General features: G+C 37.0%; 2 protein-coding genes across 2 annotated transcripts in view; one reads left to right on the forward strand and one right to left on the reverse strand.

Annotated features, from left to right (window-relative positions):
- SOSTDC1 (sclerostin domain containing 1) overlaps positions 1-17,744 on the reverse strand; it is a 112,877-nt gene that overhangs the window by 89,082 nt on the left and 6,051 nt on the right. The gene's annotated exons all lie outside the window — the stretch shown is intronic.
- The window catches only part of LRRC72 (leucine rich repeat containing 72), a 62,350-nt gene that overhangs the window by 29,018 nt on the left and 15,588 nt on the right, over positions 1-17,744 (forward strand). The window contains exons 4-7 of the mRNA XM_003825012.4: positions 5,027-5,108; positions 6,549-6,659; positions 13,983-14,072; positions 15,064-15,216. Of these exons, the coding sequence (XP_003825060.1) occupies positions 5,027-5,108; positions 6,549-6,659; positions 13,983-14,072; positions 15,064-15,216 (436 nt within the window). The remainder of the gene's footprint in view (positions 1-5,026; positions 5,109-6,548; positions 6,660-13,982; positions 14,073-15,063; positions 15,217-17,744) is intronic.

Genomic DNA, 17,744 nt, shown 5'->3' on the forward strand with positions numbered 1-17,744 from the left:
GAATATAATAGTTTACCTCTGGAACACGCAGAAATGGGACTCCAGAGCACGTGAAAGGAAATGAAGTGTGCAGAAAAAGAGGACATTGGGATGGCCAAGGTTAAGAAGATGCCAGGAGGAGAAAACGGAATGCTGAAAGGAAGAGTGGAAGAAGTCAAGAACAAGTGCAGTTATTCATGTGTGATGTTGCTTAGTGCCGGTGTTGGATCTTCTTTTTAGTTTGGATTGATTGGTAACCATATGACTCTATCTAGGTTCTGCTGAAAAGTTCTTTAAAAAACATAAGAACACCACCTAAGAGGTGGGGAAAAGATAGGACAGTGCCAGGAACTCAAAACTAGCTTGAGAGATGGCAGCTCGGTTAGAGCAACTGTGGAGAAGAACCCAGAAAACTTGAGAGGTCAAGTTAGATCAGGTAGGTAGAACAAGGCAGGCCAGGGCTCAAACCAAGTCTGAGAATGAGCTGGGCTGGACAGTTCAGCTTCCAGTCCTGAACGTTAGTAAAGTGCAGTGGTTTCCAGCAGGTACTCGAGCCTGGGTCAAAGCCTACCCAGTTCTACCATGTAGTAGCTGTATAATCGTGGGTAAATTACTTAACCTCTCTGTGCCTCAGTTTCATCATCTTAAAATAAGATAATAATATGCTCCTTCCTAATGAGTTTATAGTAAAGATTAGTAAGGCTACATTCTGTTTATTTTTACAATTTGAAAGTTTTCAGAGATTATTACATTTCTTCTTCTTTCCATTTCTGGTCAAAAATTTTGGAAGCATTTTAGACACCTTTTGGGGCTATTGTTGAAATACTAGGAATAAATTGATGCATCGAATATTTTCCAGTGCTCAATCTAATAAACTAATATACTGCAAAATATTTTCAAATTAGTAACTTCTGGATGGTTTAGACAGAAGTCTCCCCAAATTAAAGAGCTCAGTTATGATGTAATATATGCCAATCTTTGGTTTGGGAGTCAGATAGACTTGGGTTTGAATGTTCACTCTGCTACTACTTATGATCTCTGGATCTTGAGAAAGTTGTTTAACTTCTCTGAGCCTTGGTTTTCTCCTAGGTAAACTGGGGATATGGGGGTCAAATAAATAACATTGGGCTTTTGTTAGGATTATATTGTATAGTGTCTGTGAAAACATCTAGCTTAATGCCCAGCTCATAATAAGCACTTAATAAATATATTTTCTTCTCTTGCATCTAAATCAGCATTTCTCAACTGGGGGTGTTTTTGCCTCCCAGGGGGCATTTCACAATGTCTAGAGACATTTCTGATTGGGACGTGTATGCTACTAGCATCTACTGAGTAAGAAGCCAAGGATGCTAATGTACAACCCCCAGGGTAGCCCCTGCCCCATCAACTCCAACGAATAATTATTTGGTCCCATATATGTGGTTGTTGTAGAGATTAAGAAACCCTGAATTCTTCCTTAATTTTAAATTCATGGTGGTATACATTTGTACCTAGTAGTACCCTAGTGATTACCTGTATGTATTTTAATACATATGTATATATTAAATATAAAAGCTCCCAGCTCCATAAAATTAATAATAATGGTTAAATAATAGTCATCTATTGAGCACTTGTTATGCTCCAAGCCTAAGCTAAGACATATGATTTGTGAAATGCCACACTAAATATAAATCCTACAGCAATCCTGGGAATCAGTAATATAGAATTCTCTAAATGGATAATAATAATAACATTTTACGGCCAGGTGCGGTGGCTCACACCTGTAATCCCAGCACTTCGGGAGGCCGAAGCGGGCAGATTATCTGAGGTCAGGGGTTCGAGACCAGCCTGGCCAACATGGGGAAACCCCCATCTCTACTAAAAATACAAAAAGTAGCTGGGTGCGGTGGCACACGCCTGTAATCCCAGCTACTCGGGAGGCTGAGGCAGGAGAATCGCTTGAACCCGGGAGGTGGAGGTTGCAGTGAGCAGAGATTGCACCATTGCACTCCAGCCTGGGTGACAGAGTGAGACTCCATCTCAAAATAAATAAATAAATAAATAGCATTTTATTTTAATAATAGCTGAGTATCAGGACAATAGCATATCTTATAATGTTCCTGACCTTAACAACTTGCTATCTTGCAATGTCTATTGAATTCTACCTTGAAATACTACCTCAATTTCCTCCACTTCTTTCTTCTCCTGCAACCTTTACTCTACTTTGGGCCACCACAAATTCTTCTGATTTAGGGAAACGCCCTCCTTATTCATCTTCTGCCATTGCATTTAATATCCCCTGTAAATCGGCCATTTTCTTTCTAAAATCTAATTGGGCAATAACATTCTTCTAAACAAGATCTTTTAATAGCTCCCCAAGGTCCTCATGATTTGGCTTTGACTCCACTCTATCTCCCTTCACTCCCCTTCACCTTCACAAACACCGCAATCCCATAATCCCTATGATCATGGTCCAAGGATGTTAATGCTCGTGGGAAAACCATGATTCTATAACCAAGGTCAAACTGTCAGGTTTATTAGTGTTCTTCTTGTTTTAATGAGCAACGCAAGAGAAATTAAAGTCTCAGCTAATTAGTTCTATTAATGTGTGGTTGGCAGGTAACTGGAAGAAGAGAGAGGAAAAAGCTCTGATTTCCACTGGGATTGTTTTCCTACGCTGATGTCAAGTGTGGCTATTATTAAAGCAGGGAGTGGTGAGAGGAAGAACAGAAGGCAGCGAATTGCTGCCAGGAGGCCAGTGGGAAAAGTTAGAAAGTGATAAGGAGCCAACAGGGACACTCACCTTCTGGCTTTGAACGGTTTCTCCTATCTTGGGGAAACACGGCTTCTCTCAGGACATAACAAAACATTTGGTGAAATTACTAACGGTCTTCCAGGAGGAGTGCTGGCATAATTTGGTGGAGATGAGTCTGTGAACGATCAGATGAACAGCACATGATATGCCTTTTATAGCTTCATAATTTGTGAATGTTGCCAATATAAAAACAAAGTAAAGAAAATTCATCAAAGAAGTTAATTTTCAAACTTCGAATACAAATCTAAAAAGGCTTTTCTGAGATTTGAGAGGGGCATGAATAAAGTGTCCAATAAATCCTCACTAAGTCAGATGGGTTGGGATCCTTTTTCTGAATCTGTTCATCAATGAGCAAAATATTTTTATTTAACTAATAATAATAGTTCCTGGCCGGACATGGTGGCTCACGCCTATAATCCCAGCAATTCGGGAGGCCGAGGCGGGTGGATCAGCTGAGGTCAGGAGTTTAAGACCAGCGTGGCCAACATAGTGAAACCCCATCTCTACTAAAAATAAAAAATTAGCTGGGTATGGCAGCATGTGCCTGTAGTCCCAGCTACTTGGGAGGCTGAGGTGGGAGAATCACTTGAACCTAGAACCCAGGAGGCAGAGGCTGCAGTGAGCTGAGATCGTGCCACTGCACTCCAGCCTGGGTGACAGAGACTCCATCTCAAAAAAAAAAAAATTAATAGTTCCTATGATAAGCTTTAGAAAACACACAAAAAAAGAATTTACAGTCAGGAACATATATTCTTGTATACATAAAGTACTAAATACTTGATCAATAACTCGCTCATGAGAATCTTTTCCCTGCTAGATCCTGTGTTAAATAGTAAAGGTATTGTTCTTACATTTAACTTATCTGCAGTTATTAGAACATAACTGCTCCTCCTCTATGGCTCTACCATGTCTCAACTTCACAATGCAAATACACCTTTTAAATTTGATGGATGTTATAGTGTCAATATTAAAAAAAACAATAGGCGTTCTCCTTACAGGGTACCAGAATGATTTCTGACATACAGTTTAGCATTGAATACCCCATATTATGTATACAGTACCTAATGGTTCATTTGAGGAAATTCGAGAAAGTACTTTTTATTATTTCCATTCACATGGAATTTTGATTCTAACCTTAAAAGTAAGATGCGACTTCTTCACTATATTGTTAGGAGAGTAGGGAGGTAGAAAGGATAAGGTGCTGAGGAAACATGGTTCCTTTCCTTAAGGAACACCCAAAACTCTAGTGTTCAAGTGATTAACTGTACAAGTCAAAGTAAGCATTTGGGATGGTCAAGAAAATGGAGGTTCACGAGCATAGGAGTTGTCAGGAAAGGCTCTGTGAAAAAGGATGAACTCTGAATGATGAACAGGATTATACTGTGCCTTGCCCTCTACTTGCAGATGATGACTGGTTGAGCTGTTAGCACTGGGCCTGATCTGGCAGAGCTGCCTCCTGTGTGTATTCAGATTGCAGAGCCCATGGCTAAACTGAGATCTGTTTACTAGAAGGGCAGAGGACTAGAGAAGAGGAGATGGTTATACATGAGGCCATAAAGAAAGAGTCCAGGAAATCTGACTCAAAGTGCTGAAGCAGGTAGAAGTTTAGAGAAACAAAAAGTGGGTCAACAAGGCAAAAAGACAGTAAGTAGTAAGATACAAGGAGTTCAACCCTTGGTTTCAACAGATTTCTGCAAGTGAAAACGTACTGCGGCAGGCCACCCACGCACGGTTTAGTATGCCTTGCTGGCCTACAGCTAATCCTTAAAAATAATTTTGAGTGTACCAAGAAGAAAAGACATACAGGCAAAGGGAAATCATGACTCCTACAGATGCAGAAATGGCCTCGGCATAATCTAAGGGGAGAGCCCTTGGCACATGATAATATTAGGTGGTGGATATGTGGTGCTGGATCCAGTGAGACTGTATGGAGCAGAAGTAGAAGAAATATTGTCAGCGCAAAAGGGCTAGGCCAGGTTACAGAGGTTTGGAAAGCCTAGCAAGCAAGTTTGGTTGAGATGTGGTAAGAGAGGTTTAAGTTAGATAAAAATATTCTTTTCATCACATTCTCCTCAAAGACAATCCAAATGTAACTTACAGCCAGACCAAAAGGTCACAAATAAGAATAGCAGAGGTCAAACTTTTATTGTCCTATTATAATTAAATATATATTATTTATGTATATCAGGTTATTTATATTGATGTAATATATACAGTTATTAGAGAAAGTATATTGTTCTCTCTCATTTTTAGCTCCATGGAATAACATTTCTAACTAGAAACTATTGTCTGACAGAACTATATCTAAACAACAATGCAATATTTGAGATAGAAGGTACGTCTTAAATTCTCTGTTGATTTAATAAATTTTCAATTAAGTAATAACTTTCAACTATGGTAATTGCTAATGACATACAAAAATCTGTTTTAACATTTCTGTTGAAAATATATTAAGAAATGTATTTTTTAAATGTTTTAATGTACATTTGATATTAAGAAATGTGCTATTAGATTACTTTTCTAATTTAATATTGCCATATATCTTATTCAAAATGTAAAATAATTTTAACAGGTATTTTAGACATAAACTAGGCATGTGGAAGCAAATTTTAACAATAGTTGGGAGCACTGATAAATACAAAAACTTTATAAATAGTCTTAAAATTTTTTATTGGCTATATGTTCTACCAGCCAAATTCCTGCTTTGACCCTGAATTAATTTTATATGCAAAACACTCTCAAAACTGATCATTTCAAGCCAGTTATAAAAGCATGTGGCATACCATGATCATGAAATACAAAGAAGCACAGTACAAAACACTTTTCTTTAATATCATATATCATAGAATCAAAATGTCATAAATTTTAAGGCCCATCATGATTTCATGCACCACTAAGAAAGAACATCTTGCCAATGAAGCTACGACATGGCTATCAAAAGGCACATCCCACTTTCATTTATGTTAAAAATGTGGGAAAATATACAATTTACAATCTATGAAAATGATTTGAATATTTGGCTTCCAGTTATGTACAGAAAATACTTAGCTATGCAATTTGGAGGAGATGAGTAATTTTTCCCTTGACTAGCATTATAAATCTAAGTAGCATTGACAAGGAAAAAACCCAAAACCAAAACCAAACAAAAAGAAGAAAATAACCCCTCCAAAATCAATCAAACAAACAAAATCATTGCTACATTTTAAAAAGTAAAACAGGCCAGGCGCGATGGCTCATGCCTGTAATCCCAGCACTTTGGGAGGCCTAGGCGGGCAGATCACCTGAGGTCGGGAGTTTGAGACCAGCCTGGCCAACATGGTGAAACCCCCGTCTCTACTAAAAATACAAAAATGAGCTGGGCATGGTGGTGGACGCCTGTAATCTCAGCTACTTGGGAGGCTGAGGCAGGAGAATCCCTTGAACCCAGGAGGCGGAGGTTACAGTGACCCGAGATTGTGCCATTGCACTCCAGCCTGGGCAACAAGAGTGAAACTCCATCTCAAAAAATAAAAATAAAAAAAAGGAAAACAATGACAGTGGAAAGAAATTTACTCTTTATTCCCACATCACAATTAATTATATGAATTATGCCTTATTGTATTCTTAATAATAATTTATAATATATTATTAATAGTCCTTCTTTAACCAGCTATCATATGTTTTCCTTTTTAGTTAGCATGTTAATTAGCATTAAAAATGTTTATTTTTATTTGCAATAAAAAAATAAACTGAAAAAAATGTGTAAAATCTTGTAAAAATATTCTGTTTTTTTTAGGCCTGCATTATTTGCCTTCATTGCATATACTCCTGCTACACCACAATGAGCTAACCAACATTGATGCAACAGTGAAGGAATTAAAGGGAATGCTAAATCTGAAGATCCTAAGTAACAATTTGCAATTTTATATGGCCATAAATTAAAATAGTATTAACATAAGACATTTTTCCATTTATCAAGTTTAAAATTAGAGAGGCAATGTTTATAATTAAGATATTTAGGCTGGGCACTGTGACTCACGCCTGTAATCTCAGTGCTTGGGCAGGCTGAGGTGGGCGGATCACTTGAGCCCAGGAGTTCAACACCAGCCTGAGCAACATGGGAAAACCCTGCCTCTACCAAAAATACAGAAATTAGCCAGGCGTGGTGGCGCATGCCTGTAATCCCAGCTACTTGAGAGGCTGAGGCGGGAGGATCACTTGAACCCAGGAGGCAGAGGTTGCAGTGAACCAAGATCGTGCCACTGGACTCTAGCCTGGGCAACAGAGCAAGACCCTGTCTCAGAAAAAAAAAAAAATTAGATATTCCTGAAAATAAGGCTAGATCTTATTGTCTTTTAAGATATGCTTTTGAAAAAACAACAGATAGAAAAATTTTTGTTTGTGAAATGCTATCTATCACATGGCTAATGAAAATGACAAAAGTAGCAAGAGGATTTACATGTTTAAATTTGTTTTTGGTTTTATCTCAAAAGTAAGTTTTAACACATATGATTCCATTTATGTAAGTGTCCAAGTAGGCACATCTATAGGGACAGCAACACCGAGAGGTAACTGTTTTTAAATAGATGAGTGTTGCCAACGGCCAAGGAATTGGGAGTTGTGACAGCTAGAGAGTAAAGGGTGTGGGGTTATTTTGGGGGTGATAAAACATACTAAAATTGACTGTGGTGATAAGTTGCATAACTTTGTGAATATACCACAAACACACAAATCATATGTTTAAGCTGGGTGAACAGTGTGATACATGAAGTATATTAATAAAGCTGATACCAAAAAAAAAAAACTAAAAGACTTTTTAAGCTTTCAACTGGAGGCCCAGCAAACTTTATTCATATATATTGAATCACACCCAGTAAGGAACTAACCTATTGGAAAGAAGTGTGAGATGAGTCAAAAATAAATAAATAATACACAACTCCTACTCTCAATAAACTTATGGTCTTGAAGGGTAAATAAACATGTACACAACCACAATACAAGATAAAGGATTCTGGGTGTACTAAGGTAAAAGACCTGCAGATCAATGAGTAGATTTTCAGACTTTAGAGTTTAGAGACCTCTTCATAATAATGTAATGCAATAGATATATTTTTTAATTCCTTTTCTATTCATTTCTCAGAATTGCCTGAGACAGTGTTTTGAACAGTTGTAAACTAGTATTGATGGTGAAGGTCCTAATCAGATAAATGTACAGAGAGTTACTAAGGTTTCCATAAATTTTTAGTGTTATCAGTTATATCTACTGTACTGAGGGAAAATGATTCATTTGTTATAGTTAGATTCTTTAAACCCAAGTATTAAAATCACAAAATTACACCAAGTTCATGGCAATTTTATGCTTATTTTGGAGACGTGAGAAGGCTGCCTGCTGTCAGGAGTTTTTTTTACAGCTTTTGGATCTTCTGTGAAAGAACTGGCCTGCATATTTGAGACACCTGGCCCCTGTCTGCCGGAAAAATGCTGCTATAATTAAAAGACTAGTTACGCTAGACCTAGAACACTTACCTTTGTTTTTCTATAAAATGGGCTGATAGCTACCTCTCAGGGTTGCTTCAAACATTAAGATAACTCTGTTTTTTTTTTTTTTAAGAAAACGTTTCTCACCATTAATGTTATTTTGAAGCAACAACAAAAATTGAAATTCTAAAAAAAGAAAAACATTGTTTTATTGTGGATTATGTAAATCAGATAATGAAATAAATTGCATCCAGTCTCGAAATTCTGCTAATAGACTCAATAAAACGATATTTTAAATAATAATCATATAGTAATATGTTTGAATGTCTTTCCTGTTAAAAAAATGATTTATTATAGTCGCATTTAAATCTTTACAGCATCCTATGATGTGATTAGAATTACTCCCTTTAATCATGGAAATGAAAAGCTCAGAGATTTAACCAAACTCCTAAGGAGTGTTGAAACATAAACTCATGCCTTGTTTTACTTATCACTTATTTATTCATTCATTCAATAAATATTTATAATCTATTCATTCATTCATTTAATTAATGTTTATCACACATTCACTACATGACACTATTCTAGATAATAGGACTCAAATTTGAACAAGAAAGACCCAGTCTATACCTATATAGGGCTTACAAATTAGTAACACTCGGCCTAAATATTTCTTAGAGTCGAAGGGGTCTGATGCAAAATGATTTAATTTGCTACTTTAAAAACTCTATAATTTAAGGAAACTTGTTATAAAACAACATTTGGAGAGTGGTAAACAAGCTTACTCCCACAGTAATAAACAGAGTTATGCCCATAGTAATAAATAAGGTTATACCCTAAACAAAGGTGCCCAGCCCAGGACTGAATGGATCCTGAAATCCAGCCCATGCCCTACTTGTCAAGGGTGTATGTGAGCGTAGAATTGTGCCAGGCATGAGGAGTGGGAATTTTCTAGTTTTTAAATACCAGCCTGGTAGTACAATGTCCATATCATTACCAGTCACAATAGTTTACGACCACTACTTAAAATCACAGTGACGTATTTCAAGTTACATAACTATAATTTTCCAGTTGAGAATCTTGTTGTGGGGTCATTTGTTTGAAATGGAGAAAATGCTATGTCCAATTACAAAAAACCAAAAGCATTTTCTAAAAATTCACATTTTGAACTCATGTTCCATTTTGGTTAAAGATATTGTATGAAAAATAGTTTGTATTTATTAGACAACTAACGTTATTTGTGCAGTCATGTCCTCAGATTAAGTTTCTATGAGCCTCATTTGCAATCACAGATTAGCTTTAGCTGATGAACTAAAATGAGAACTCTATGTATTTTCAAATGTGGTCATTTTTGTCTTTTTAAGTTGTAAATCCATATAAAATTATAAAGTGTTGTTATTATTCCACTTAAATTACAAGTTCTTCAGAGGGTGAGAAAATAGCCTGAAGGGCAAAACACTAATCCATTCTCAGCATCGAACCTTCCATTGGCATTTATGAGGAGAATTGCCAAGGACTGCCTAGGAGACGCATGGCTGAGAGCTTCAGGGAGGCCTAAACCAGCTGCAGAGTGTGAGGTCCTGGGAACTGGAATTCCTGTCTTCAGGCAGAGTCAGGGGGCCCCACCTCTTCTCTCTAGGCAGTCTACCTTTCCACACCCTCTCTTTCTAGCTCAGTTTTCCTCTTCCCTTCCCTCCTCCAAACTCTTTCTAAATCAGAATCCACATGTGTCAAAGACCCACTTTGTGGCTGATGGCTTTCATTAACTCCTGCCCCCTTTCCAGTACTAAGGGAAAAAAACCACCACCACCAAAAGCCGCAGCAACAAAATGCTTAATCCACTCTCCTGTTCTAAACCCTCAGTTTTCTCGTTTCTTTCTAATTTTCTGTTTTATTAAACTCCACTCTTGGAAAGTATGCTTAAAACTCCTGCATGCCATAATTGTTAAGACCTGCTTCCTACCGGAGCTTCCAGGAATCAGCATCGGGAACAGGGAGTTCCTCCTTTCGAGAGGGGGGTCTCCATGTTTCCACAGGTATTGCCTTTAAACATTGCCTGCCGTTGTCTTCAGCAGTGGCTGCAATCCACTGCCCATGGCAAAAAGCCAGGGGAGCAGAGGGATTCTGGGATACGGGGACGGACTAGGATCTCCAGGATCCCTTCCTTTGAGCCTGTTTTCCTATAATGCCCTTCCAGGTGGGACCACCCCTCCCAAAAGACAAAACAATTCACCAAAGAAAAAGAACCAACAGTGTTTTTCACCACTGTTTGTCGTGAAAAAGAGGATATTCTGATCCCTCCTCTCTCGATCCTCTGCTTTATCGTAGTTTGCCTTTTACAATCAGGGGTGATTTCCATATTCAGTAAAAAGCACATGGTGTGTGGTGGCCACCAGATTTTTAGTTAAAACAAGATGGTGTTTAACAATGGAGATGCTGACCTTACTAAGTAACCTTGACCCGGAGCCTCACAATCCTCGTATCTGATTATTGACAGCTGAACTTCCTTCCACAGGCCGTTCTCTATAGGCTTTTAACTTCTCCATGTCATTTTCTTTTTCCCATATATTAAAATTGTGGGATGTTGGTCTCTTATTAATTACATCAACTTTCTTCGAAGGCAGCCTTAAAAACACTGGGGTTCATTTAAATAATGATTTTAAATTCTGCTTTAAAAGTTTACAAAAAAATAACTGGAGCCAATTATTTAGATGTCTTTTTTTTTCCTCTTCTGTCTCGATAATAAGTAGCTTCATACACGTGACTCCTATAAGCCAAGCTTGTGCGGTAAGGTAGTAGAGACATTTTAATATATCATTGGGTAAATGCAAATTGCTTAGACTCAGAATCTCAAATTAAGATAAGCAAGACAGTGCTGGCGCCACTGAGGTATACTCTGTAAGTAGCCTAGAGGGAAGGTGGATTAAATAGTATTAACCTATTGAAAGTGAAAGTGTAAGCAATTTCTCTTCATGGTTTCTGAAAGAATGTGCCCATACATCATAGAAGGCTTTCAGAACATTCATAAACAGGAAACCGATTTCACATCTTAGACATTTAATTTATGTTGATTTTAGTAGCATCAATCCAAAACTCATAAATCCAAAATGTTAAATGTTTAATAGTATAGAAGGAAAAAATAGAGTTAAAAATATGATTGCTTCTTCTAAAATTTAAGAGCTAGGAAACAGTGAATAATAATGATGAAATGCCTGTCAAGTTATTTAATTCAATTTTTAAAGTTAATTTAAGCAGAGGCTGGGCTAACAGTTCAGTTTTCTGATTTCGTGTCATTCAGTTTTGACTTTAGGATGAGATGAATGGTCAACCACAACTCCATAGAGCTTTTAGTATCAATATGTTGTTAATAAGTAATGTAACAGTAGTAAATCCAAGTTTGGTGTTTTATTTAGCTGAAGCTAGTTTTTAAATTTCCATATAGAAGTTACTTAACCAAGGATTAGCAGAAAAAGCCAAGAAATGAAATGAAATGGATAGTAATGTCCTCAGAGGGGAAAGAGAAGACGAAGGGTACACCTAGAGAAAACGTCATTGAAAGATGTTGGTACATTTTCCATTAACGTCATATGTAAAGGCAGACTCTACTTCCAGATGCTATAATGTATAACAGGGTTATGAGGTGTCAGATGTGATTCCCCAAGACAGTAACCACAAAGCAGACTTCTGTACTAAAGCATCTGTGACTTTTTCTTCCTTCTGAGTTCTCATTAGAAACAATTGTGTTTTGCTTTTATATCCTTGAAGAGGGTCCTTTTCTTTACTTTCTCTGGCTCGAACTACAATTCATGATCCCTATGGCTCTTTTAAAATCTGTCCTTATTAGTGGTTTAATATACATCTGTTCTATTCCCTGTCCTGCAGTTATAATTATTTGTTACCACTTTAAAATCCTTCTCTTTCAAGAATAAAATTCAGACCATTTTCTGTCATTTAAGAAATCTTGAAAAAAAAAGTTTTATTTGTCTTCTCATTTTCTCCATTACACACATATTTCCTTTCTTTTAAATTTCTTTGTGGCTCCTGGCTCTACATTTTCCTGTATCCCTTTCCTCACTCCTGTAACTTTTGTTTATTATGTACCAGGTGTCTTCCATTGCCTGCTTTATGTCCCTCTAAAGCTCGCGTTTTCCACAGGGAATAGCTATATATAACGCTTTTATTAGCCAGAAAAAGTTGTGTTTATACAACAAATATCAGAATGCTTTATTACTACAGAGAAAACATCCAGATGATTGTTTTTTTAAAGCTTTTATCTAGCTTGTTATATTTTAAGCATGCACCTACCCCAATCTTCTTTATGTTACAAACTGCTCTTTAGAAATATTAATCAGTTTTTTCCAAGTTTCTAATGCTTATTATTTTCATGCCTTTATCAAACCTGTATTTTATGAATAGTCTACAACAGTACTCTTAAATTTCACATGTACATTAAGTGAGCTTCATTTTGTTGAGTGAAGTAGTTGTGCAGTAGCTGGAGCTCTTTCTACTACTGCCATCTAGTGGTTCTCCTTATTAGGTGTATTTTCAGAAGAATTTCCTAGAAATTGCATGTAGGTAGGTGGAATCCGAATAACTAAAGATAACTGGCCAGGTGCGGTGGCTCATGCCTGTATTTTGGGAGGCCAAGGCGGGCGGATCACAAGGTCAGCAGTTCGAGACCAGCCTTGCCAACATGGCGAAACCCCGTCTCTACTAAAAATACAAAAATTAGCCAAGCGTGGTGGCAGGCGCCTGTAATCCCAGCTACTCAGGAGGCTGAAGCAGGAGAATTGCTTGAACCCGGGAGGCAGAGGTTGCAGTGAGCCAAGATCATGCCATTGCACTCCAGCCTGGCAACAAGAACAAGACTCTGTCAAAAAAAAAAATGCCCAACTGAAAATCATTAAAGTTTTATTTCACATTGTATTGAAAAAATATGTTTATTATCATCTAGGATGAAGAGGGAAAATATCTTTTTTAAAAAATAAAGCCCTCACAACTTCTAGTTGAGGATGTTTAAAAACATACCTATGTGCTGATTCCCAAGGGATATGATGTCAAAAGTGCCAGGGCTGCTTCTGCATCCACATGCCCCCTTCTTCCAACCACTGCATTAGGAAGTGTGGTTTATCACACATCCTAGCACCTGCACACCAGGATCTCAGAACTGCACGTGCCTGGCCAGGGGTAGACAAGATGCAAGAGCCACATCTGCTCAGCTCTGGTCCTACTGAGATCTGAAGCTACTATTGACACATTCTGAATTATGAGCAATGGTGTGGAGGAAGTAAGTTCTATTAGAGCAGGGTGTTGTGTCTCTGCCTATCTTCACGCATGCACCCTTGTGAACTTGGAGACTGAAAGAAGAGTACCAAGTGATATTTTAATAAAAAGTAGCCTAGAGACTCCAATAGAGCTGATATCTAGTTCTTCATTTACTAACTTATTTATGGACATGCTAAAAATTTCCCTCATTTGTTGCGGACTTGGGTCAATGATTTGATCATAGCCCTTAGCACAGTTCCTAGTGGATAGTAACCACTTGGTAAATATTTGTTGAATGAATGAATTTAACAGATAGAAAAATTAACTGATGCTCTAAGTAAAGGTTTAATGGGTCTGTTGCTTGATATGAAGAGCTTTACAAGTTCTTATGTTTTATATGAATCTCTTAATTTTTTTGTATTTTATAAGTGATAAGTGAAACTGATTTTGAAATCTGACATTTTTATTTTGGATTCTTCATTTGCAGGTCTATACCAAAATCCTTTGTGCCAATATAACCTGTATCGTTTATATATCATCTACCACCTTCCAGGAGTGGAGCTGCTTGACCGAAATCGTAAGGACCCTTCCTTCTTGCAAAGAAATATTTGAGAAGTAGTCTTATAGCTCAGCAGTTTAAAAACGAAGACTACCTTTGAAAATATGTCTTTGTAAAAAATATATCTTTGAATAATTGTCTTTGTAAATGGAAGTTTTTCAATTATTTATTTTTGAAAGACTTGCTCTCTAAAATTTGCCCTAATTTAGAAATTCATGTCTCTTTACTACTTTATTAGAAAGGCCCTCTAACTGAGCTGAGGAAAGTATTCCTTCTGGTCCTAGTTTTGACATTAACAGGTTGGATGCCAAATCGTTTACTTCCTGGCACCTTAGTTTCTTATCTCAAAAGTGAGGGAATTGGAATAAATCTCATAAGGCCAATTTAAGTTCTAAAAGTTGTGATTTTAAAATTCTGTAAATATATATATATATATATAGAAACATACAGTGAATGATGACTTCTTTATGAATACATCTTCAAGATAGCATGTCAGATTTCTATAAGCCACATGCACACACACACACAATCAACCTCAGCATATTACACTTAACGTTTTTTGAGGCCTATTTTGCCCCCAAATGCTATATTATCTATCTACTTACCTTTCTGTCTCTGCAGGTTTGAACATTCTTAATAGTTTATTGCTGAGTAACCACTTTCTATAGGATACATCGGAAACTTATGGTTATACCTCTCCTAATAGCCTTGAGGAAATGAAAGGATGTTTCATGCTAAAATTTTAATCATCCTTGGTGATGTGTTAAAGGGTGTTTGGGATGCATTAGATTGAAGGATTAAGCTCTGTCTTGTGACATGTGGGGTGTATATTGAGTGCTTGTAAGATTATGGAAATAACTGTGATAGCCCCTTTGCAAAACAGTTTTGACAGGATGTTCACATATATCATAGTTTAGATAAATACATTCTTGAAAGTGTTCAGTTCTATTTTGAATCACTCTGCCTATTTATAATGTTATGCAATAACATTACTTTTTGCATTTATCAGAAGTTACAGAAAAAGAAAGAAGATCAATGATTACCATTTTTAACCATAAAAAGGCTCATATCGTTCAATCAATAGCATTCGGAGGAAAAGTGGATGCTTCATGGGATCCCAAATCACCATTTAAGCAAAAACCTGCCCAGAGAGTACCTTCAGGTATTTTGTAAAAAAAAAAAATATTTAATGAAATTAAAACTCCTCAAACTTTTGGGTAATTTGATTGTAATAATAACAACTACAATTTACAATAAACTTAAGTATCTATATAATGGAATAATTTCTAATATATTTGCTAACTTTATAATACTTTTAGTCCAGTTAAAGTAAGTATGCAATTTTCATCCTCACTCATGCATGTGAAATTAAATGAGGTGCTGTGATAATAACGAGATAATACATTGAAGCCTCTATCCCAGTACCTAACACAGTATAAAGGGCTCAATAAATAAGCCATTGTTATTTTTATTACCACTAACATGGATGATTTTACCAATTAAGTCTATATAATTTTTGATAATATAGAAAAAACATGAAGAAGAAATAAAGATCATCTGCAATTCTACCATCCAGAAATAAGCACTGGTAATATTTTGATTATACTCACATACAGGGTCATTATATGCAAGTATAACTTGAATATTTTCAGGATGTTTCATTTGTAGGAATTTAATTTCATATTTGTAACAGAAATGCAAAAAAAAAATAGGGGTTTAGTTTTCTCAGACAGCAAAGAATAGAAAGATAGGGTATCTAGGGTTAGCATAAAGTTCTACAATGTTGTCAGTGTTCAAGGATATATCTGTCTTTTGTTCTGCTACTCTTAGTGTGCTTTATGATTACAAGGTGGCTGGTATACCCCCAAGCCTCACATCTCCATTCCAGGAAAGAAGAGAGGGTGGATAAGAAAAGGTGCAAAGGTAAAATCCTTTTCTTCATGACACTTCGCCAAAGAGACAACATACATTTTTAAAAAACCAAACCAATTATCTAGAAATAAAGGGGAAATTGAATTAAAAAATAGTTTGGAAGAAATTACCCAGAATGCTACATGGATAAAGAAAGCAATAGAAGATATGAATTAGATATTGAGAAAAGGAGAGACATTAGAAAGAGAAGGTACAATATAACTTCAGTAATAGTTCCTGAAAAACAAATTATAGATAGAAATTGAGCAGAAGGTAATGTTTAAAGTGATAATGTCTGGAAATTTTCCCAAACTGATAAATAAATTCTTAGATTGACCAGACAATTACCAGAATTGGCAAAGAATTCTTAGATGCACCAGACAAAATGAATCCAAACACAAAAAAGACACGTAACAACAACAACAACAACGAAAGTCTTCACCAAAGGCAAAACCATCTTAAAGCAGTCGGAGAGAAAACCCAGATGACCTGCAAAAGAATAACACAGATTCACAACAGACTCTCCAACTACAATCGTGGAAGTCAGAAAACAGTGATCAAAAGTTTTTAAAATGCTGAGGACAAGTAATGGCCAACCAAGAATTTTATAACCAACTCAATTATTATTCAAGAATGAGCAAAAGGTAAAGGAAAAGAAAAAGAAGAATGAGGACAAAATTAAGACTTCCCTGAACTTTTTATTGTGAAAATTTTCTAACAGAAAAAGTTAAAGAATATTAAAATAAATATTGGTATATGCCCACATATATTCAACAAGTGTTCATATTCTGCTATATTTACCGCCCTCCATATCTGACGCTTTGCCTCTTTATTTAAGGACAGGTGGCCAGGCGCGGTGGTTTACACCTGTAATCCCAGCACTTTGGGAGGCCGAGGTGGGCAGATCACCTGAGGTCGGGAGTTTAAGACCAGACTGACCAACATGAAGAAACCCCATCTCTACTAAAAATACAAAAATTAGCCAGGCGTGGTGGCACATGCCTGTAATCCCAGCTACTCAGGAAGCTGAGGCAGGAGAATCACTTGAACCTGGGAGGCAGAGGTTGCAGTGAGCCGAGTCCGGGCCATTGCACTCTAGCCTGGGCAACAAGAGTGAAACTCCATCTTAAAAAACAAAAAAACAAACAAGGACAGGTCTCCTCAGAAGACCTGTCCTTCCTAAATGAATGACTTACACTGCATTTGGCATTTCCAACTACAGTGTAAATTGGAAAATCAATGTATTGCCGAAGGATTAAAATGTTTCAGCAGCAGACATCATTACATTTCACTCCTGTCAACCTAAAAAAAGACATCAGAGAAAAATATCTCTTAAGATAATGAATTTATGTGGGAGTAAGCAAAAAGAATTATAACCCGGGATGCACAGCTATGGCAAGCCACAGGTGCAAGAGAGGAAGGGAAGGGAAGGAAGCTTTTTATTTGGGAAAAAGTGGCCAGGCGTGGTGGCTCAAGCCTGTAATCCCAGCACTTTGGGAGGCCGAGGCAGGCAGATTATTTGGGGTCAGGAGTTTGAGACTAGCCTGGACAACATGGCAAAACCCAGTCTCTACTAAAAATGCAAAAATTATCTGGGTGCAGTGATGGCACCTGTAATTCCAGCTACTTGGGAGGCTGAGGCAGGAGAATCGCTTGCACCTGGGAGGTGGAGGTTGCAGCGAGCCAAGATCACGCCATTGCACTGCAGCCTGGGCAACAGAGGGAGATTCCATCTCAAAAAAGAAAAGAAAAAAAAAGAATTCACATAAGCCTTTTGGA

The sequence above is a fragment of the Pan paniscus genome, chromosome 6, assembly GCF_029289425.2.
Source record: "Pan paniscus chromosome 6, NHGRI_mPanPan1-v2.0_pri, whole genome shotgun sequence".
NCBI lineage: Eukaryota > Metazoa > Chordata > Mammalia > Primates > Hominidae > Pan > Pan paniscus.